This window comes from Monodelphis domestica, chromosome 1, assembly GCF_027887165.1.
Source record: "Monodelphis domestica isolate mMonDom1 chromosome 1, mMonDom1.pri, whole genome shotgun sequence".
Classification (NCBI taxonomy): Eukaryota; Metazoa; Chordata; class Mammalia; order Didelphimorphia; family Didelphidae; genus Monodelphis; species Monodelphis domestica.
Window position 1 is genome coordinate 712,606,939 of NC_077227.1, and position 24,805 is coordinate 712,631,743.

At 37.3% G+C, this 24,805-nt stretch overlaps 1 protein-coding gene across 50 annotated transcripts in view; it reads left to right on the plus strand.

The window, feature by feature from the left end:
• PMFBP1 (polyamine modulated factor 1 binding protein 1) overlaps nt 1-24,805 on the plus strand; it is a 484,787-nt gene that overhangs the window by 162,407 nt on the left and 297,575 nt on the right. For 49 of the 50 annotated variants that reach the window (XM_056823979.1, XM_056823945.1, XM_056824098.1 and 46 more), the window contains 7 exons: nt 38-121; nt 800-883; nt 1,553-1,636; nt 2,303-2,464; nt 15,149-15,268; nt 15,911-16,006; nt 18,432-18,521. In XM_056823979.1, coding sequence (XP_056679957.1) covers nt 38-121; nt 800-883; nt 1,553-1,636; nt 2,303-2,464; nt 15,149-15,268; nt 15,911-16,006; nt 18,432-18,521 — 720 coding nt within the window. The remainder of the gene's footprint in view (nt 1-37; nt 122-799; nt 884-1,552; nt 1,637-2,302; nt 2,465-15,148; nt 15,269-15,910; nt 16,007-18,431; nt 18,522-24,805) is intronic. The other variant, XM_056824104.1, reaches the window with a different exon arrangement.

The following is a 24,805-nucleotide window of genomic DNA, read 5'->3' on the forward strand; positions in this document are numbered from 1 at the left end:
CCTTCTAGATAAAATGCTATATTTTCTGTTGCCACAGGACTCACCTGCAGGAAAACTCATTGCTGCTGAGAAGATCCAACCACAGGCAGAAAGGATGAGCAGACTAAAAAGCACCACAATGGTAGGGAAGGAGGAGAGTGCAGGACAATCACTTTGTAGCCTAGCCACTTCTTTGTCAATCAGTTATCACTCTTCTGTAAATAGATAAAACCTAAAATCCAATAAGCTCCCTCTTGGGCTTGCTTCACAATATCCAAACCTAATTCTACTGCTACCAAAGCCAGGTTTCTCTTTCGTATTGTACTCAATACAGAAAAGGTATCTAAATCATGTAAACCACACTTTAAAAAATATAGTTTTAATAAGAGTCTGAAAATCTCCTGGTCTGTGGGACCAGTTATTCACTTCTCTTATTGTGACTCATTGGTTGGATGCTTGTTTTACAGCTAAAACCCAAAAGAGAAATGGGAGGGAATGGGTAGCAGAAAGCTACCTACTCTGCTTGCTTCTATGTGACTAAGGAAAGGAGAAAAAAAGAACAGCAGGTTGGCAATTTTCCAATCAAACTCAAACCAATGTTCTATGCAAGAAAAAAAGGGTGAATGAGATTAATGAGAAGGCAAGATGTCAAAGGGTGAACTGTGGGACTATGGCTCAAGGCAATAGATGGGAGCATTTTAGGTAGCAGGTAATTTCTAAAGTCTTGGGTTTTCTATTACAATGCTGAGGAAAGGGAAAATTAAATGAGGAAGAGAACCAAAGCCTTTGGGGTAACATCCTATATTTTCTGTTGCTTCAGGACTCACCTACAGAAAAGCTCAGTGCTGCTGAGAAGATCCAACCACAGACAGAAAGGAGGAGCAGACCAAAGGTCGCCACAAGAGTAAGGATGGAGGATAGTGTAGGACATTCACTTTGTTGCCTAGTCACATATCCTTTGACATCCAGTTACTATCATTCCTCTGTAATTAGATAAATCCTAAAATCCAATAGCAAAACTCCCTCTTAAGCTTGCTTCACAGTATCCAAATCTAACTGTACTGCTACCAAAGCCAGGTTTCACTTTCATATCTTACTCATCATGGAAAAGGACTCTTGTTTTGCCATGGAAGCTACCCTTTAAAAATATATTTCTTTAATAGGAGCTTGGAACCACCTGGACATTGGGACTAGGTATTCATTCCTCTTATATGAGATTGATTCATTTGTTGGTCATTTCATTCAGAGCTCAAAGCCAAAAGAAAAATGGGTAGGTAGGGTAGGTAACTTCCTGCCACCCACTCTGCTTGCTTCTATGTGTCTAAGGAAAGGAGAAAAAAGACCAGCAATGTAGACAATTTTCCAATCAAACTCATACCAATGTTCTTTGCAAGAAAAAAGGGTCAATGAGATCAATGAGACAAGGCCAAGGTGTCAAAGAATGAACTCTGGGACTGGGTTGTTTGAGCATTTTAGGTGGCAGGTAATTCCTGATGTCTGGGATTTTCTGTTACAATAATAAGTATAAGAACAAAGCCTTTGGTTTAAGATGCTATATTTTCGGTTGCCACAGGACTCACCTGGAAGAAAGCTTGGTGCTGCTGAGAAGATCCAGCCAAAGGCAGAAAGGAGGAGCAGACCAAAAGACACCATAATGGTAGGAATGGGAGGATAGTGTAGGGCATTCACTTTGTTGCCTAGCCATACATCCTTTGACACCCAGTTATCACTCCTCTGTAATTAGATAAACCTAAAATCCAATACTGAAGCTCACTCTTAAGCTTGCTTCACAATATCCAAACCTAGGTGTCCTGACACCAAAGTCAGGTTTCACTTTCATATCATATTCACTCCAGGAAAGGTCTCTTATTTCTCCATGAAAGCTATGCTTTTTAAAATATAGCTTTATTAGAAGTCTAAAACCACCTGGTTCTTGGGACCAGTTACTCTCCCTTATGATATTGAATGACTCATTGCTTGGTTGCTTGTTTTAGAGCTAAAAGACAAATGACAAATGGGAAGGAGTGGGGGTCAGGAAGCTATCTACTCTGCTTACTTGTATGTGAGTTAATAAAGAAGGGGGAAAAAGGACCATCAAGATGGGCAGTTTTCCAGACAAACTCACACCAATATTGTTTCCAAGAGAAAAGGATCAGTGAGATTCATGGAGAGGGCTGTGGGGCTATACCTCCAGGCAATTGATGAGAGCATTTTCAGTGACAGGTAATTCCTAATGTCTGGAGTTTTCTGTTACAATGATGAGTCAAAGAAAACCGAGAACAAAAGCCTTTGTAATAATCTGTTATATTTTCTGTTGCCATAGGACTCAACTTCAGGAAAACTCTGTGTTGCTGAGACAGTTCAACCACAGGCAGAAAGGATGAGCAGACCAAAAAGCACCACAATGGTAGGGACGGAAGACAGTGCAGGAGAATCACTTTATAACCTAGCCACACATCAGTTGTCACCCAGTTTTCACTCCTCTGTAAGTAAATAAAGCCTAAAATCTTATGATCCAGTTCATTCTGAGGTTTCATGATCAGCATCTAACCCTCCACATCCTCCTCCTAAAGACAAATTTCACTTTCTTGATACCCTCACTGAGGCAAAGAATGAGAATGCTTAAATGGTTGGTTTCAGGTAGTTTTAGAAATAAAAAGTTGAAAAAGGAAGTAAATACAGCCACTTTTAACTTTTTTTCCATTTTATTTTTCACCAATTAGATGTTAAAACAGTTTCCAACATTTCAAAAAGAAAATTCTTTCCCTTCAGATAATCTCATATAGATTTTACATGTGCATGTGTAAAACATTTTTTCATCAGTTCCTTCTCTGGGAGAAAATGGTGTTTTTTTATCATTGTATTGCTGAGAAAAGCTAAGTTATTCACAGTTGTTAATTGTACCTTATTTCTGTATGTTCACCTGATTCTGCTCATCATTTCTTATAGCACAATAGTATTTCATTAAAATAATATACTGAGTTGATAGGTGTCCCTTCACTTTCCAATTCTTTTCCTATGCAATACAAACTTAGTAATGGTATTGCTCTCCAGAATGGTTGAATACTTTACAATTCCCCCCAACAATGCACTAATGTCCCAATTCTCTCACATCCCCTCCAAGTTTTGTCTTTGGCTGGCTTCACACTCAGGCCTGGACTATGAAGAAATAATGTGGATAGATGATGATATTTGAGGTAGGGAATTAGTTTGGATATTCTGTTTGCTGGATACTCTATCACAGAGTGAGCCTTCCTTCACTGGACCAGCACACACAAAGTCTTGGACACACACACACACACACACACACACACACACACACACACACACACACACATATATATACATATATATATATATATATATATATATATATATATAAATTTATAAATCAAAGGTAGAATATGCAGATCCAAAACATAGGGATAAACTAGCGCCAATAAAACTAATATTCTACCCCCAAAACTATGCCCATCTCAAGATGTACTCTTCAGTACTTTCTGTTATAGTGGACTGCCACTAGCTAACATTCTCACCAAAAGCTAACTGACTGACTTGACTAGATCCTTGGTTGTCGGTTTGATTATTGGTGTCTCCCAAATTGCTAAGACTAAGCCCAAGATGGCTGAACTCACTCAAAGGTGAATCTGGCTCTGAGGCAAAATCTCAGAGCCCAAACAAGCAGGAGCTTCAGGTAATCTTCCTTTCAGGCAAAGTTGGTAAAGCAGCAAGTATGAATGAATCTTCTTTCAGGTGTTTTCTTCCAGTAAGAAAGGAGCCTCCAAAGATGGGGTTCAAGGTTTCCTTCTCAAACTCAAGTTATAGTTCACAGCCACAGAAGAGAGAAGTTCCTTCCTCTAACTGCCAAGGCAAGGAACTGTCAGTTACTCATACACACCTTCTACTCTCTGTGTGCATTCTAAATCCTTCTACAGCATTCTTGGCATGAGACTGCATGATCTTAGAGACAATATCCATATCTTTCTATAATCCCATTCCTATAATCCCTCATATGATCAAATCTGTTGAAGACAAATTTATCATTTTAATTATATTAAATATATATTTCCCCTCTTATTTCCAAACCTATTCTATTATGCTAACCAAAATAACAAACAGTCCTTATGCTACACTTTTCTATTATCCTATTCTTAGGCATAGGGATATAATTAGGTAAAAGGGAATTACAATAAACAGTTACACAAATCAAAATCAAAATGCAAACATCTGCAAAAAAACAGTAGAAAATTCAATAATTCAAAAAAATACAATAAAAATAAAAAGGCAAACTTTTCCAAAATCAGTTACAAACAATAAACTTTCATTCTAAAGCTAATACAGTAAAACAAACCTATCTAAAAAATAATCTCATAACAATCTAGCAAACTTTGAAAAGATAGTTACAGAAAACCCAATGTAGCTCATGCTTATACAAAAAAATCAATAATCTCTCTAACTATGCAAAACTTATGTAAACTGCAACTGAAAAAAAAACTATTATAACACTTCAAAAAAGAACCTTTTACCTATGCTAAGCCTTAATCTATCACTAATACAGGGAACAAAAATGTCTACATAAAATTTAAAACTGAATCTACTATTCTAAGAAATCCAATCCTTGCAATATTCTATTTACAAATATATACAGAAATATGTACATATTCACAATCTGTTTCTGCACACAATTTATACCTTTTACAACTATATACATGATATATGTAGGAGGAAGATAACTGCACCCCCCCTTAACTACTGTATCAAACCATGGAGATTTTGGTTTTTAATATACATTTTCATATTCCCTGAAATTACTTCAATGAAATATAACCAAATTCCAAATGAGGTAAGATCTCACTGCACTACTGTGAGCATCTATTATAGTGCTTCTTCCAAGGTGATTCATATGCATTCATTTATCTACATGAATACTATCACCTGGTTATAATTTCCAACATTTGTGAAATATGTATCCTATATGTATATGTTGCATGCAAATACTAGATCTTCAAAATCACCTCTCCAACTCCTATCCTCTGTCACTGTCTTCTGTCTGTGCTCCCTTGATGCTTCAATATGTAATGCTGTTTGTAACTACAGTGAAAACATGCACTGTTACCATGATGCAAAAACTTCACAGTTTTATAACCATTATCCATCTGCCTTCCTCTTCTGTGCTGGATTTTGTGCAGTCTCTGTAACCATATGACCATATGGGCTGCTGTTCTCTCCTGTCCAATCCTGCTCTGCTGTCTTCTGTAACCTACTCCTCCTGATCTTTCTGCCTGTAGACATCTTGCCTGATGAAAATTCTCTCAGCTATCTGTTGAAAATCTCTCAGCTATCTCTTTTCTTCTTCAGGCACTTTTTGCATGTGTGAACAATGGAACCAAGAATCTTTCTCTAGTACTTTAATTGCTGAAGGTATAACTAATATGATTTTGAAAGGACCAATCCAAGATTGTTGTGTTGCAGATGTTTTGCTAAAGTTCTTTATGTAAAATGAGTCACATGACTGTATTTTATGGAGTGCAGTCTATAGGATTACTCTGCATTAATATTCCCATGTCTTGTAGTTCTCTCTATTTTGCAATGTAGTGATGTAAGAAGAAATTTTAATTTCTCCTCCAAGTATAGAAGCATAAGCTGTATTAAACGTTTTTGCGTGTAATGGTGGATGTCCAAAACACATTTCATAAAGTGACATATGGACATCTACTCTTGATCTAGTATAAATATAAAACAATGCTACAGGTAGTATTTCTGTACATATCTTTCCCACCATCATATTGATTTCTCTATTAATATACTCAACCTGCCCTCACTCTGTGGATGGATGGTACATGAAAATTTGGTGTGATTCCCAAATTTTCATAGACTTGTTTTAAAATGGTATCTTTGAAATGGGAACCTCTGTCCAAGTCTATTTTTAATGGCAAACCGAATCTTGTAATGATTTCCCTCAACAAAATCACCACAAAGTTGAAAGTATTTCTTGCTAGATGGGAATGCTTCTGGTCATCTAATAACTAGACAGAATTTAAAATTCCCTGCTTTTGGTATGTTTATAAAATCAATTTGCAAGCTCTCAAAAGGAGTGAAAGCCAAAGGTCTTCCTCCAAAAGCCTTTTGTTTAAACACACCCTGGTTGAACCTTTGACAGGCTGAGCACAGAGAACATACCTTGTTTGTAGTCGTCATGCTAATATTAGCCTGGAGTAAGCCACTTGTTTTTAACAGTATCAATCACGGGTTGTGCCCCCAAAATGACCTCTGCTATGAATATCCTGGCAGATGTGAGTGTAAAATGCTTTTGGTAGTATTGGCTTCGAGTGCTGATATCCAATCCCATTCTGTTTTCTAGCTCCAAAATTCTGCTTCCATGTCTTAATTTCTGGTTAGTGTAAGCTTTTTCTATATCTGCATCCTCTAACACAGAGAGACTTATTATGTAAGCTGATGCATTTATTGCAGCTTCATGGGCAACAGCATTCGCCCCACAGTTCCAACAGGAGATTAAATCTTGCCCTACACCCACCTCTTTTAGTTTTTACAGAGCTGCCAGTAATGATTTTTTAATTCCAGCATGAGCTATTTCCTTCCCCCCCCCCCGGATGCTATGAACCCCCTGTTTATTTCCAAAGGGATTCCATAGCATGACAGATTCCAAATACATAGTGAGAGTCCATGTAGATATTCATACACTTGTTTTCAGATAACTTGCATTCACATTGCAAAGCTAATAATTCTGTACTTTGGGCACTCAGGTTTCTGGGTAGTGAAACAAACCATAAAGTTTCAAATTCACTTACTACCACAGCACCTGTAAATTATACCTTTGTGCATATAAGATGAGCCATCAGTAAACAGAATTATATCTGGATTTTGCAGGGGCTTGTCTGACAAATTTTGGCTAGGTCTTTCTGCTAGCTCCACCACTGTTGCAGTCATGCAAAGGCTAACCAGTCATAGGCAAATCAGGCAAAAGTATTGCTGGATTTAACACACTGCATCTTTTGAGTTTTATGTTCTTATTCCTGAAAAGAATTATCTCATATTTAGATATTCTTTGGTCTGAGAATACCTGAGTTCTATATTTAAGTAACAGGGCTTCAATTTGGTGTGCACAGAAAACAGTTAATGGACAGCCTAACACAAGATCTGCAAATTTTGTAACAAGCAATGCAGTTGCCCACCCCCTGTAAGCATGAAACTGTTCTCACTGCTATGGGATCAAGTTGGGCTCTGTAATAATCCAAATGATGATAATTTGGTCCTAAGGTCTATGCAAGCACACCTAAAGCTATTCCTTTCCTCTCATGCACAAAGAGAGTAAATGGCTTGGAGTAGTCTGCGATACCAAGAGCTGGGGAAGACAAGATTGCTTCTTTAAGTTTTATAATGGCTTGGAGATGTTCTGGTCCTAATTTTAGAGACTCAGCTTCTGCATCTCGAGTTAAAGCTGTAAGTGGCTTAGTAATTTCTCCATAATTAGGAATCCATTGCCTGCAATACCCTGTGGTACCTAATATAGCTCTAAGTTGCCTCTTGGTCTTTGGCTTCTGAATGTCTGCTATTCTCTTTTGAAAATGCTTCTAGATCCCTCACAAAGAACAAATCCCAAATACTCTATCCTTGGGAGACACCATTGAAGTCTTGCTTTTGATATTTTGTGTCCCCTCTTATACAATTCACACAAAAGATATTACTGTCTCTGAGACACACTTTTGCAGATGTTGATGCAAGTAAAAGATCATCCACAAAATGTATCAGTTTGCTTTCATTAAATTGAATAGTTTTCAGGTTTAAATTTAAAAATTGGGAGAACAGGGAAGGGCTTTTACAATACCTTTGAGGCAAATGAGTCCAGGAATAATTAATAACTGTTTTCTTGCAATGTAAAAGCAAATATCTTTTGGGAATCTTTGTGTATAGGTATAGAGAAAAAAAGCAGAACATAAATTACCAACATGAAGTATTTAGCACCACTTGGTATAGAGGAAATGGCAAAATGGGGTGTTGTAGTCAGATATACATGGGACCAAAATGCCTTGCTGTAATAAGGATTCAATTGTGGGTTTTATCCCAGTCGTGGCCTCTTTAGTCAGGGGATACTGAGGTATACAGGGTGCAGGACCTGTTTTAATCATTACTTTTACAGGGGTTGAAGATTTTAATAATCCAACATCTGTAGAACAGCTAGCCCATAGACCTTTCAGAATATCATCTGAAATGGGATAGATGGTATTTCCTTCTCCCTGTGCCTCTACTGAGTCTAGAAATAAAACTAGAAACAAACAAAGGGATTCCTCTGGTAATTCTAAAGATATGTCTCCAGATGGTGTACACTGGATGGTAAGCACTCAGTTTACACAGTAAATCCCTACCAAGTAAATTCATTGGTGTATTCAGTAACAGGATAAAGGAATGCTCTATACTTAAAAAGATCTTAGGGAAACCAATTTTGGTTCTAACTTTTTTGCTTTTTGTATTTTCCCTGAAACACCCACAACCTCCATACTATCTACTGCTTTGCAGTCCCCAAGGGATATTTACAGATTTCAATGCACTGGTATCCACTAAACAATCATAAATCTGGATCCCCATTTTCAATGATACTGTAGGGTTCTGTGCTATTAGGTGGAGAATGTGTTTGTATAATAGGGGCTAGGACACTTGGATCCAGAAACTGTAGCTCTATTTCCTGTCCTTCATTCTCCATCTCCCCTTCTTCTTTTGCACCATTACTTTGCTAGGACCCAGTATTTTCATTATACCTTTCATTGCTTCCATTGCTCACACTTGCTTTGTACTTTCCTCATATTGCATTTCACTATACCCAAGTTGTTGTCCTTTAACTAAACTATCCAGATCACACCTTCATAATACACCCTTTTGTCCATCTAGTTTTTGCCCATTTGCACCTGCCACCTGTGAGTATTTAGGTCTTTCATCTGCCTTTATAAACTCCTGCATTGAATTTAAAACTGAGGCTTGCTGGGAACTATAGCAGTGTCCTGCATTGCAGTTGTTGTAATTTTGGTTTTGATACATGTTATTGTACCCATTGTAACCATCCTGGAACCTGTTGTGCTGGTAAGCATAGTTGTTCTGCCTAAACCTATTATAATTGTTGAATGGGCTGCCTTGGTTTCTCCTAAATACTTGTGAAGAGAACTGTCAGTTGAATCTACAGTCTCTCATCATGTGGCCCATTTTGCTGCATAAGTAGCATCTAGGTTTTGGTCTAAACTGTTTAGGGCTAAAGGCATTTCTTTGAGGCTTGTAAGATCTCAATGCTGCCACTGCCTTTACTTGTTGCATGTCATTGTCTTTGAGTTTCTGCTTTAGTTCGTTTATTTCTCTATGCAAATTGTCAATAACATAAGACTTTTCCTCAGACTATTTGTCCTCATGTTGCCAAATATAAGTAGCAGCACATTTCAATTCTTCAAGGCTCATGGAATACCAATTAGGGCAGCTACTTCTAAAAAAATTCTTCACTGCAGGACAGGCATTTTTTAACAAATTGCCGGTGTATGTGACTGGTGTTATCTTCATTCAGGATGTCAAAAGCAAGCCATTTCTCTCCATAGTTTATTATCCTATCTAAAAAACTAGCTGGGGTTTCTCCTGCCTCTTGTCTAAACCTCTCAAACTTAGACCAAGTTCCAGGGCACTTGAAGTTGGCTTTCATTGTTTCCAGAATTGCCTCTCTTGCTCTGCCTACTGCCCAATATACTTCTACAGAAGAATATTCCCAGCCTGAGTCAATCAAAGGCCAGTTGGGTATTGTGGGATTTCTATTGCAGTCATCAATTTTTCTCTGTTTCTCTCGTTTTGTCAGGGTCTCTTCTATCAATAATTCAAAATCCTCCCTCCCACAATGAATCATAAATCCTAATTACTCTATACTTGATTTGGTTCTTCTTCAAAATTTGGGACCCATTTTCTTACTGCCTCAAGATCTGCCTGTGTGAATTTATTATGAGATCTCATATGCCAAATGCCTAAATCAGGTAACACCATAGAACTTCTTTTAAGAGATACATGCTTCAAGGGGTTGACTCAAGTGCCTCTGTTTCCAATGCAAACTTAGTATGTGCATCAGGCTTTTCTGCCCCCTCCAGCTTTGCTACTTCCTGCTCCACAATTCCCTGCCAAGCTGTTCTTGTTTTTACTAGCTCTCTATATTGGGCTTCCATGTTATCCAGATTTCTTGTTAGGTATTGCAATTGTTCCATTATATTCTTCATATTGATGTTTGTCCATATATATGCTAGAATCAATAGCAGGGCAGGCAGATTTGCTATGATCTCTTGTATTATCAAAGTCAACATGGATTTTACAAAGTCAAAACCAATCCAATAATGGATTGTTTGAGGGATGGTAATAAACAAGAATGTTGGGAAAAAACATTATTCGAAAACTATAATCCCACATATTGTACTATAATAGTATAGCTGGTTTAAAAAAAACTGGATTGGTTACTGAGCTGCTGCTAAGTGAGAAAATACTTATGGAGCCCCCTGGAGAGTCAGACAGAGGAGCTGCAGCTTTCCCAGCAGCTGTCTGTACTCTCAATGAAAATACTAAACTGCTAAAATGACTGACTATAGAGCAGTTTCTTCTCAAAAATGGAGTTACTAGGCTCAGAGTTCCTTGTAGCTTACCAATTGAAGAAATAATGTGGATAGATGATGATATTTGAGGTAGGGAATTAGTTTGGATACTCTGTTTGCTATCTATAGAGAATCCTAGTTCCTTTTTGTGAAGGGAAGGAAGAGTGAGCCTTCCTTCACTGGACCAGCACACACAAAGTCTTGGAGACTATCTTATAGAAAATTTATTTATGTTTATGTATAAATCAAAAGGTACAATATGCGTATCAAAACACAAGTATGCCCTAGCATTAAAAAACTAATACTCCACCCCCAAAACTATGCCCATCTCAAAATGGACTCTTCAGTCACTAGCTAATATTCTCACCAAAAGCTAGCTGATCTACCTGACTAGATCCTCAGTTGTTGCTTTGATTATTTGTATCAGGAGGTGTCTCCCAAATTGCTAAGACTAAGCCCAAGATGGCTGAACTCACTCAAAGGTGAATCTGGCTCTGAGGCAAAACCTCAGAGCCCAAACAAGCAGGAGCTTCAGGTAATCTTCCTTTCAGGCAAAGTTGGTAAAGCAGCAAGTATGAATGAATCTTCTTTCAGGTGTTTTCTTCCAGTAAGAAAGGAGCCTCCAAAGATGGGGTTCAAGGTTTCCTTCTCAAACTCAAGTTATAGTTCACAGCCACAGAAGAGAGAAGTTCCTTCCTCTAACTGCCAAGGCAAGGAACTGTCAGTTACTCATACACACCTTCTACTCTCTGTGTGCATTCTAAATCCTTCTACAGCATTCTTGGCATGAGCCTGCATTTAGCAGATCTTGGAGACAACATCCTTATTTTTTTTAAGCTTAATCTTATCTAAATTCATCTTTCTATAATACCATTCCTATATAGGTGGTACTTCAGATTTTTTTTAAATTTGCATTTCCCTAATTAATAGTGATTTAGTGCATTTTTTACTTGACTATTGCTTTGTTCATATCCTTTGACTATCTATTAATTAGGGAGTGATATATCAGCCTTTTTTAAAGAAACATGTAAAAAATTGTCCCATTATGATTACTGTATATTACTCTTCATCCTCCCCCCCCCCCGTTTAGTTTCTGACCATCACCCCTCAACATGTTCCTTTATGGTAGGATAGATTCTATACCCAATTGATTGTCTATGTTCTTCCCTCATTGAACCAATTCCAATGAGAGTTAGGTTCACATTCTATTCTCCCCACCTTCCCCATCTTCCCTTCACCTGTAAAAGATCTTTCATAGGAGATACTTTTCCCTTCCTAATTTTTTATATAATCCCATCATATTCAACTCACACCCTTACTCTATGTATATGCCTCCTAACTGACCTAAATAAGTACTTGGGAATTACAAGAATCACCTTCCCATCTAGTTATTATAAACAGTTTAACCTTATTGAATGTTTTTATTTCCTTTTCTTGTTTACCTTTTTATTCTTCTCTTGTATTGTATTTGAGAGTCAAATTTTCCATTCAGTTCTGTTCTTTTTATCATGAATGCTTCAAAGTTCTCTATTTCATTGAATTTCCCCTCCCCTCCAAGAATTATGTTCATTTTTGCTGGGTAAGTGACTCTTGCTTGAAGTCCTAGCTTCTTTGCCCCCTGGAATACCACATGTCAAGCTCTCCAATCCAATATAATAAAAGCTGCTAAATCTTGAGTTATCCTAACTACACAATATTTGAATGGTTTCTTTTTGGTTGTTTGTAATATTTTCTCCTTGACCTGAGAGTTCTGGAATTCAGTTATAATATTTCCAAATGTTATTTTGAGATCTCTTTCAGGAAGTGATCAACTAATTCTTTCTGCTTCTAGAATATCAGGGCAGTTTTCCTTGATAATTTCTTGAAAGATGAAGGTCTAAGACTTTTTATCAAGGCTTTCAGATAGTCCAATAATTCTTAGATCTGGGTTTATTTTCAGGGTCAATTTTGCCTGTTAAGGCATGATTTTCTTGAATGAGCTTTTATATATCCTTTTCTATTTAACCAATTCTACTTTGTAAATAGTTCTCTCTTCAGTACATTTTTGAATATTTTTCCCATTTAGCCAACTGTGCTTTTTTCATTAGACTTTCGTGCCTCTTATCAATTGTCCTATTCTGTTTGTTAAGGTATAATACCTTCAGTGGGTTTTTTGGTACCTCCTTTACCAAGCTATTAACTTATTTTTCATAATTTCCAGTGCTGCTTTCATTTTTTCCAATTTTTCTTCTACTTCTCTGATTTTTAAAACTGCTTTTTGAGATCTTTAATTAATTCTCTTTGGGCTTGAGAGTAGACTCAAGGGTGCCACAATTGTGAAAAGGGGGGACAACTCTGGACAATGAGTAATCTGGCTACCCATCTTTTGTCACAGAGGTATCAGGACCCAGTAAGTATCTAAAGTCTAAAATCCTTGACCCAGTTCAGTCTTCCCTTCAGCTTGCTGGTCAGCACTGAACTCTACCTATCCTTCTACAACACCAGGTTTCACTTTCATGGCACACTCAATGAGGGAAAAGTTATTTTTTCTCCATGTTGGGTGAGTGATTTAAAATATAAGCCCTAAACTACTTGGACCATGGGCACCACCTTTTTCAAATTCTTATTTATATTGACTAACTGGTTGGTGCTTGTTAATTTTAGAGCTAAAAACCAAAGGACAAATGGGTAGGAACAGAGTGTATAAGGCTACCTACCCACCCTATTTCTCAGAGAGTGAGGAAGCTAAAAAAAGGAAGTGAAGACATTCAATTTTCCAACAAAACTCACTCCAATGTACTTTACAAGAGTCTGAAAAAATCAGAGACTGATGAAGACTGACCAGAATGTCACAAGATGAACTTTGGGGGCATTCTATGGCTTTGTTCTGAAACGACAAGTAGGACCAGAACAAATTGAGTGAATCCCAGGATAAGATGAAATATTATCCAAATGGTGTAGAAAGTTCAGTATACTGCTCAGAAAATCCAAGAGCTGGTAGAAAAGGTAAACAAATCCAGGAGCTCCAGAATCATAGGGAAAGGGAACAGCTTTAGAAAACCACTCTGTAATCCAGCCACCTGCCACCCATTCTTTGTCATATACTTTGCTCACTGATAAATAACTAAAGTCTCGTTACCAACCTGAGTCCTAAGATTTCTGATTCAATCTAACCTATCCTTTTACCAAAGCCAGATGGCACTTTAATATCTCTAGAAAACTGGAAGTGGACACTTTTTTCCATGTAAGAAAGTATTAAAAAATATTGAGCCCTAAAATAAAGTCCCAAATAACCTGGTTTTGCCATCATGTTTTCCAAGTCCTTATTTGAAAGTAAGTCCGTGATGATGAAACTTTTAGGGCCAGAGTGCCCAAACTGCAACCCTCACGCTACATATGAGCCCCCTGTCTTAGCCCAGACAGAGGAGGGAAGAAGCACTCTTATTGGGCTGTTGGGCAGAGGGGCAGGTGATGAGAGAAATGTCCTCAGGCACCTGTGAGGGGGAGCAGTTCCTTCAGGCATGTGTGCCATAGGTTCACTAACACAGGGCTAGGTGATATGATGCTTAGTTATTTTAGAACTAAAAACCAAAGGATAGCATGCAGGAGACTACCTAAACTTGCTCCTATATAATGAGTGAGGAAGGCAGGAAAAAAAGAAGTGAAAAAGTAAGTTTCCCAACCACTCAGTACAGTTTACTTTGCAAGACTTTGTAGAAGGAGTTAAAGGGATTGATGAAACCAGACCAAGATGTCATATGGGGAAAGATCAGACTGTGACTCAGAGCCTAAGATCTGAGCATTGTAAGTGGCAGGAAATTACTGATCTCTGGAGCTTTAATGATGTGTAGGACAATGACAGATTGCTTGAGGCAGACAATGAGGAGAGTCTCCAGGATAATATGGAATATGATCCAATGCAGCAAAAATTTACCTACTAGGAAGTTCAGTGCTGCTCAGAAGGTGCAATAGGCAGAAAAGGTGGATAGACCCAGGAGTATCAAGATGATGAGGGAGGGAGACAGCTTTGGACAATCAATCTGAAATCTGGCCACTCATCTTTGCCACAGAAGTATCACTCTCTGTTCAGTAACTAAAGCCTAAGACCTAGCTCACTTCAAGGCTTGCTGATTAACATTATTATCTTCCTACAAAGGCAAGATTTCACTTTAATGACCTACAAACCTAGGCAAAGGACATTTCTTTTCTATATGGGAGAGTGTATAGAAATAATGAACCCCAAAAAGGAGCCCCAAACCACCTGGATTTTGGCACTATATTTTCTAAACTCTTACTTGAAATTGGCTAAGTGGTATGCTTAGTTAACTATTTTAGAGTTAAAAACAAAGGATAAATGAGAGGGAGTAGAGTGCAGGAGGATAACTGAAGAATCTCCTACACTATTAGTGAGGAACTGAAAAGAATAAATTTTCCAATCACTCATTACATTTGTCTTTGCAAGAATCTGTAGAAGGAATCAAAGGGATTGATGAGAACTGAATCTGCGCTTGATGGGTGAGCAATTTAGATGGCAGGAAATTTCTGATCTCTGGAACTTTAATGATGTGTAGGAGGAGGACATATTGAGTGATGAAGAGGATGAGGAGAGTCTCCAAGATAAAATGGATTATGATCCCATGCAGGAGTACTCACCTACTGCTGCTCAGAATATGCAAAAGCAGACAGAAAAGGTGAGCTGACTCAAGTCTCAGAATGGTTGGGAAGGGGGCTAGCTCTGAACAATCACTCTGCAATCTACTCACTCCTTTGTCACAGAGGTATCACTCTGACAATGAACTAATGCCTAATCTTGGCATCAGGCTTACTCCTAGGCTTGCTCATCAATATTGATCCCTTCCTTTGTTCCTATCACTTTAATATCACTTACTTTAATATAAATGGGCAGAGTCAAAGGATATTTTTTCCATGTAGTAAGAATGTTTTAAAATATTTGTTTTAAAATATTGAGTCCTAAACCACCTGAACAATGGCATTATGTTTCCCAAACACTTATTTGAAATTAGCTAAGTAATATGACACTTAGTTATTCTGGAGCTAAAAATCAAAGGATAAAATTGTGGCAGTAGTGTGCAGGAGTCTACCTAACTTGCTCCTACACTGAGTGGAAATGTGAGAAAAAAGGAAGTGAAAAGAGTAAAGTTTCCAACCACTCACTCCAATTGTCTTCAAAAGAGTTTGTAGAAGAAATCAAACAGATTGATGACAACAAGCTATGTCATATGGAAAAGGGTAAAACTGTGAGTCAGAGCTTGAGATGTTAGTGTTGTAGGTAGCAGGTAATTCCTAATCTCTGGAGCTTTAATAATGTGTAGGAGGAGGACATATTGAATCAAGAGGAGGATGGGGAGAGTCGCCAGGATAATATGGAATATGATCCAATGCAGCAGAACTCACCTACAGCAGAAAAGGTGAGTAACTAAAGCATGGGGTAGAGGGAAAGCTCTTGACAATCACTCCAAATCCTGGCTATTCAAACTTTGTCCTAGAGGTATCCCTCCCTAACTAAAACCTAAAAATCTAAAGATCAAGTTCACATTGTTATAAGGGTTTTCTAACCTTTATAGATTATGAATATTTTTATAATATTACCAATTCCTAAGTCCTGTGTAGACAGGCTATTGATTTGACTGTTAGGAAAGATGGCTTCTCAAGCAGTCTAAAATATTTCTGGCTCAGGCCAGTATATAAAAATATATATTTATTGTAGGTAAAAAAATACTCAAGGAAGAGATAGTAAAAGGAAACAGGTAGAAAGGAAATTCTTATAATATATAGGTCAATAGATATAGATAGATAGATAGATAGATAGATAGATAGATAGATAGATAGATAGATAGATAGATAGATAGATCAAAGTCTAGATAGATAGATAGATAGATAGATAGATAGATAGATAGATAGATAGATAGATAGATATAATATATAGGTCAAAGTCAAGATAGATAGATAGACAGACAGACAGACAGACAGACAGACAGACAGACAGACAGATATATAGATAGATAGATAGATAGATAGATAGATAGATCAAAGTCTAGATAGATAGATAGATAGATAGATAGATAGATAGATAGATAGATAGATAGATAGATAGATAGATATAATATATAGGTCAAAGTAATAAATCTTACTATAACCACCCAACCAGATCTGGTCCATGAGGACTTGTTTCTCCTTCAAACAGAATTGAGGCTATCTTCTCTTCCTATTTTATCTAAAACCCCAAAATCCGTATCTTAACTATCCTATCCTAAACTATAAACTTTACAACAAGAAGAATAAATTAGGTTTCTCCTTTTTGCTGTCTAGATGAAAAAAACAGCTTAGAATCTCCACAGACTTTTTCCTCTCACATAATGCACTTTCTTCTGCCCCTGCTGGAGCTTGCACTGATACTGCAACCAACAATCTCCTTCACTTGTCCAGCCTGATAGGTGATTTTTAGATGTGAATAACTGAGATTTTTCAACCTTGCCAAGCAGCTCTTAGGACCTCTTTACTGAACAGGGTTAGCCCAAAGAATGAGGCCCGTTGGGTAACTGCCTTTCCCAAAGCACCTTGAGAAAATTCTCTTTTACCCATAATCCATCTCTGAGATTCCATTCAGATTAAAGAAACCCCCAACTCACTCCTCTCTTATGTATCTATCAATAAATTTTGCTTTTTAACTCTATTGCCTAATGAACTCTTAACAAATATCCTATTAAAATCCCCCTGGTGTGAAATTTGGAAGAAAATTCATTTTCTCCCCAAATTAATACAATTATTTTTATACCCAATTCAATAATTTTTCCCAAATAGAACTATTTCCTTGACCTTATAGCATTCTATCAATCTTCTTAAGCTTTTCTACACTATTGTAAGGATAGAAAGATAACTAGAAGGACAGAAAAGAAAAGAGAAAGTAAGGAAAGATCTTTGCAAAATGCAAATCAAATTACAGTTACAAAGTCTAAATGCAATAACAAAAGAACAACTAAAACATAATTTTTCCCTGTACTAGTACAGAAAGGAAAATCCTCTAAAGATATGAACTATAACTTTTCTAATAGAAACCAATTCTTAACTAAGGATAAAAAACCAAACTCAAACCATTTTACTAACTACTGAAACTGCAAACTATGCTATTTACAGAGAAGAAAACCTATTCTTACCCTAATGCAAACTAAACTCAGAACATAATAGAATGCAAACAAAACTATGTATACAACCTATGTACACAAATATACAAAATTTCATATTTTACATATATATATATATACACACATATACATAAATACACATGTACCGAAAAGAATTTAAAATATCCCCCTGTTGTAAGAACAACATGCCTCTGTAGAATGGATGTAAAATCTTTATGAGTTAAGTAGGTTATCTATTATGTGGCTAGATACCTAGACTCTTAATATTTCTATGTGATATGGTATGTGTATTATAATGATAATTATACCTATCTCCTAAAGTGTTCATACTTACCCATTTACCACATTTTATTGTAACATACAAACCATTCCTCATTTCCAGTCTCTTCAAATGAAGTACAGTGTTTTGTCCTCAGAATGTTCAGGCAGTTTGTCCTCTTTAACTTGCTTCAGCTTGCTAGCAAATTGCATGCTGCCAGTCACTATAGTTGATTATTGCTCTTATAGAATGTTGCTAAATTTGTCCTCTTGATTGTGTTTGTGGTTGTAGCAATGTTGTTGGAATGTGTTTTTATAAACAGTACATTGTCCTTAAGAAATCTTGTCCATATGTTGTCTCAGTTGTCCTTGTTGTGTTGTATTATGTTGATTTTTTTATCCTCCTTCCCTCTTCTTACCAATTCACCTGCAGACTTCTTCAACTGATGTAACCTCTTCTGATGAAATCTTCTTCATGTGCAAGCAATGCAGCCATGAATCTTTACCCGCAACCTTTACAACCGTAGGTATTGTGAATAAAATATCAAAAAAGGTCCTTGCCATGCTAGTTCAGTAGTACTAGTCCTAGTAAATATTTTAATATACACGGCGGCCCCTGAGTGTAAGCCATGCAATGCAAAATCTATCAGTCCAGCCTGAACCAGGATTCCCAGCTCTTGCTAGGAATTTCCCTAATTCTGTTCTGCAGTTGTTTGAGGTATTTTTCAATAGTTAAATCTTCCCTCAGTAAGGAGGAATACACAGGGCTAAAATCCTTTTGTTTGTTGTGGGGCATGTCCAAAAAGCATCTCATATTGGGAAACATTTAAATCACTTCTGGGCCAGGTTCTGATGTAAAACAATGCAAGTGGTAAAATCTCTGGCCATTTAAAAAAAATTAAAACCCTTACCTTCTGTCTTGAAATTTGGACCACTTTAGCACACTCATGCAGCTGTTCCCCAGAAATTGGTAAGTCTGGCAACAATGTAGAAGGGTTCAAGTTCCCACATCTTTTTAGGATTATGTTCGCATTCCCTAAAAAGCCTTAGCTCATATCTAGCCAGCCTCTTGTCTGAAAAGGCTTGAGTCTTATGCCTTGACAAAAGAGCTTCAATCTTGTGTGGACACATGATCATAAGAAGATTCCTCAGAACTAAGTCTGCAACCTATGTCACTAATATAGCTGTTGCTGCCACACCCCTTAAGCATAGAGGCACCCCTGCAGCTATTGGATCCAGTTCTCCACAATAATATGCAATAGGTTTTGCACTGGACCAAAAACCTGTGTTAGCACTCCAGAGACCACACCTTTTTTCTCATGAACATACAGAATGAATGGCTTCTTGTAATCTTGTATGCCCAGAACTAGACCTGATAAAATGGTATGCTTTAATTGTGAAATGGCATCCAGGTGTTCTGATGTTAATTTGAGTGGCTCTGTTACACAGTCTTTTGTAAGTTCTATTAATGATTTGGCCAGTTCCCCAAAACCTGGTATCCATTTTCTACAAAATCCTGTTATTCCCAGAATAGCCCTCAGCTTTTTCTTGGTCTTTGGTGTTATAAGCTTTTGTATGTACACTATTCTCTTCTCTGAGATATGCCTAGGTCCTTCTGTTAGAATAAAAGCCAAGTATTTTACTCTTGGTAAACCCCATTGCACCTTGGACTTGGAAAGTTTGTGTCCCCTTATACATAACTCAGTTAGAAGGTGCTTGCTGTCTCTTTGGCACACTTGCTGATGGTGAGCCTAGCAGGAGATAGTCAACAAAAATGAATCAGCCTGCTTTCTTTAAAGTGTATATTTTCCAGGTCCTCAGTTAAAGTTTGGGAGAAGAGCGAAGGACTTTAGCAGAACCCTTGGGGCATTTTCCGGGAATATTGAATACCATTCTAGGAGAAAGCAAATATTTTTTGGGAATCCTCATGAATAAGGATGGAAAAAATGCAGAACAGAGGTCTATCACTTTGAAAAACTTTGCATTGCTGGGAATCAATGAAATTATTGTGGCTGGACTCAGTACTATTATATGCCACATGATTATTTATGGCCCTTAAATCCTGGACAAATCTGTAAACTGGCCTGCCTTGTTCATCTATCCAGGTTTGGCTTCTTGACTGGTAAGATTGGGGTCTTATATTTGGACATGCAGGGCACTATGATCTTTTGTTTGATTTAGAGAATCTATGACAGTTTTAATTCCTTCTATAGCTTCTTTTCACAATGGGTACTGTGGTATACATGGAGCTGGTCCATCTTTTGTTTGGATCTGGATTGGCACTGCTGACTTCAGTAGGCCTACATCTATAGATGACATGGCCCATGGCCTTTCAGGAATATCTTTGGGGATCTCATATATCTGTGGCTTCTCTACCTCAGCTTCTTGGCTGTCTAAAAATAATATTGGGAAAAGCTCCAAAGATTTTTCTGGCAATTATAACAAAATATCCCCTTCTAGTGTGCATATGATGGTAGCCCCAAGTTTTCACAATAGATCTCTACCCAGAAGATTTGCTGGTGAATTTGGCATGAGCAGGAAGGATTGCTCTATGCTCAAAGAACTGAGGGACACAATACGGGGTGGCTAGTTTTTTCACTTCTAATGGTTCCCCTGAGATACCCACAACCAACATACATCCCACACCATCACACAACCTGTCAGGTGACTTCTTCAGCACTGACTTAGAGGCTCCTGAGTATCTAGAAGACATTGATAAATTGCATTTCCCACTTTCAGAGTGACATAGGGTTCTGTGCTTCAAGGCAGAGTGTAGACTGGAATAATAGGAATCATAATACCTGGATCAGGAAATCTAAACCCATCTTCCTGTCCTTCATTCTGTAATTCATTCAATTCACTTTGTATTTCTTCTTCTACATCTATTATTTCTTCAATATCTATATATCCTATATTGCCATTTCCTTAGCATCATCATTACTCAGTCCACTTCCCTGGTAAAAAGTTCATAAGGCATTTCCCCCATGTGCTCCCTTCAGTGAATCAGCCTTCAGAATGTTGCCACTGACCACTTGAGAATATTTGAGTCTAGCACTGTTTTTTATGTAATTCTGCATTGTGGCCATGTCTTCTGTTTGGGCAGACCCCTGATAGAATCTGCCTTCATAGTCAGCAGGATAACTGGGTCTCCTATCTTGGTATCCATACTGAAACCAATCAGGAAACCCACTTCCTCTAAAACCTTGATAGTAGTTGCTGCACCCCCTGTCAGGAAACTGATTTCCCTGATAGTAATCCCTATTGCCCCTGTAAAATCTTCCATCCTGTCTTGCCCAGGATCAAGACTGCCTTACGAAATGCCCAAAATTCCCACAAAAGTAACATTGTAGACCTCTGTTGCTATAATTCCTCTGCTGGGTAAAGAATTACTTTGGCTGCTTGAATTCTTTCATTGGTCCTATCACAGTCTTTTCTTTTTTGTCTGGTCTATTTATTTCCATTTTCAGATCTCTTATCTCTTTCTTTAGGTCTTCCACCATATCAAGTGTATTGTTCTCTTTCTTGTCACAGTCTGCCTGAAATATAGAAGTAGCAATCTTCCAGATGTCTTCTAGGGACAATTCCAGCCAATCAGGACAATTTTGCTGGAAATAATGCTAGGTTGGCTTACACAAGTTCTTTACAAATTGACTTCATAATTGTTGGATATTTTTATCTGTCATGATGCCTAAAGACAGATACCATTCACCCAAGTCAATTAATCTGTCCATATATTTTGAAGTTGTTTCCCCCTCTTCCTGTCATAGCAACTCAAATTTTGTCCAGGCCTAAGGTCTATTGGAATGTTGCCTCATGGTGTTAATTAGTGCCAAATTCTCACAAATTCCTCATAATTTCCAGGATTATTTTCATCCCACACTGGGGAAAATTCTGGCCATTCTGCTATTTCTGATACTATCTTTGATTTTTCTCTTTTTGTCAATAACTCATCTAATAAAATGTTCATGTCAGCATAAGTTAGATCATAACTGCTTTATTATCTCTTAAATTTTCCTAATTACAGCTATAGCTTTTTCTTCAAAAGTGGGAGTGTTTTTCTTGAAACTACCGATGTCTATTTGGGTAAAGCTTTTCTTTTGTCTAATAGTGACCAATTTCTTGTTATTAGTCATCATAGGTACATCACACAGTGGGAAAAATTTCCCCCAGCATTCTCCAGTTCAGCTGTTTCCTGCTCAAGTTTTGTGAGTGCTGCTTTGTTTTCAACCTTAGTGTCCTTATTAATTTGTTGTTTCATTAGTGCCAGTTCCTGCCCTAGTCCATTTATCATTGCTACTAAGTATTTTATCTGAACATCTCTCTCATATTCCCTAATCTGTCTTCTCATCCAGTATATTAATATATTTAGGATACAGTAGAAAGACATAATATATTTAGGATACAGTAGAAAGATATCCTAATTGAAAGCAGTGCCAGTATGAGTACAGTTAGTAATGGAGTCCAATATATGATATCTAGGAATGATAGACTTAGTAACTTGTATATGGGATTGGGTAGAGCTATTCCTTTGATGTACCTCAGAATCATTCCATTAATTAGCTGAGTAAGATTTTCCATGTTCAAAAATATTAAGGCAAACAACATTACTATGTATATTCAGAGTCACTGCAGACCCTGCTTTAGTAATTTTTTTGTTCTTTTGTAGGTTCTTTTCTTTTCTAAAATGTGGCTCGCCAAATGTTAAAAGAATTTTCTAACCCTTATAGATTAGTTCTATGTAGATGGGCTGTTGATTTGACTGTTAGGAAAGATGGCTTCTCAAGCAGTCTAAAAAATTTCTGGCTCAGGTCAGTATATAAAAATATATATTTATTGTGTGAAAAAAAACTAAAGGAAGGGATAGTAAAAGGAAACAGGTAGAAAGGAAATCCTTATAATATATAGGTCCCTGAGCTAATAAGTCTTAATATAACCACCCAACCAAATCTGGTCCACAAGGACTTGCTTCTGCCTCAAACAGAATTGAGGCTATCCTCTCTTCCTATTTTATCTAAAACCCCAAAATCCTTATCTTAACTATCCTATCCTAAACTATAAACTTAACAACAAGAAGAAAAAAAAAAACAGCTTAGAATCTCCACAGACTTTCTCCTTTCACATAGTGCACTTTCTTTTGCCCCTGCTGGAACTTGCACTGATACTGCAACCAACAATCTCCTTCACTTGTCCAGCCTGATAAGATGATTTTTAGATGTGAATAACTGAGATTTTTCAACCTCGCCGAACAGCTTTTAGGACCTCCTTACTGAACAGGGTTAGCCCAAAGAATGAGGCCCGTTGGGTAACTGCCTTTCCCAAAACACCGTGGGAAAATTCTCTTTTATCTATAATCTATCTCTAAGATTCCGTTCAGATTAAAGAAACCCCCAACTCACTCCTCTCTTATATATCTATCAATAAATTTTGCTTTTTAACTCTATTTCCTAATGGACTCTTACTTAATTAACTCTTAAAATATTCTATTACAACACCTAGGCTTACTGTTCAACATTCAGCCCTTCCTACCCTCCTACAAAAGCCATGTTTCACTTTAATATCAAAAGGACAGAGACAAAGGACATTTATTTGTCCATGTAGCAAGAATGTTTTGAAACACTGAGCCTCAAAATTCAAAATCAAATTACCTGAACTTTGACACCATGTTTTTTCCAAACCTTTATTTGAAATTGTTATATATTTAAATCATGTTATATGTTGAAATAATGATTTGTAATCTTAGAGATAAAAACCAAAAGATAAATAAATGGTAGTAGAAGCTAAATAATCTTGATCCTACACTAATAAGTGAGGAAGACAGAAAAAAGGAAGTGAAAGAATAAGTTTTCAAATCACTCACTTAAATTGTCTTTGCAAGAATTTGTAGGAGTCAAGGGGATTGATGAGATTAATGAGAACTGATTCTCAAAGCTTGATGGGTGAGCATTTTAGGTGGTAAGATATTTCTGATCGCAGGAGCCTTAATGATGTGTAGGAGGAGGACATATTGAGCAAAGAAGAGGCTGAGGAATGTCTCCAAGATAACAGGGATTATGATCCCTTGCAGGGGTACTCACCTAATGCAGCTCAGAATATGCAAAAGTAGGCTGAAAAGGTGAGAAGACTCAAGTCTCAGAATGGTTGGGAAGGGGGGACAGATCAGGACTATCACTCTGCAATCTACTCACTCCTTCTTTGTCACAGTGGTATCACTTCCTGATCAATAATTAAAACCTAAGATTGAGCTCATTCCTATTCTTTCTGATCAATATTCACAACAACCTATCCTCTTTACCAAAGCGAGGTCTCACTTTAATATCCCAAGGATAATGGGAAAGGTCATTTCCTTTACCATGTAGGAATAGTATTTTGAAATAGAGTCCCAGTACACATGGACTTTGCAACACATTTTCTAAACTTTTTATGAAACTGTCTATCTGATGGGTTGATTGGTTATTTTACAGCTGACAACCCAAGAGCAAATCAGTGGATAATAAAGTGCAAGAAGCTTCTGAAACTTGCTCCTACACTATGAGTGAATTAGAGAAAAGGAAGTCAAAGGTGTAATTTTTCCAATAAACCTCTCTCCAATTTTCTTCAAAAGAGTTTGTAGAAGAGATCAAAGAGACTGATGAGAACAGGCTTAGATATCATATCAAGAAAGGTCAGCCTATGACTCTAAACTTAAGGTGTGAGCCTTGTAGGTGACAGGTAATTCCTAATCTCTGGAGCTTTATTGATTTGTAAGAGGTAGATTTATTGAGTGAAGCAGAGAATGAGAATGAGAGTCTCCAGGATAACATGGAATAT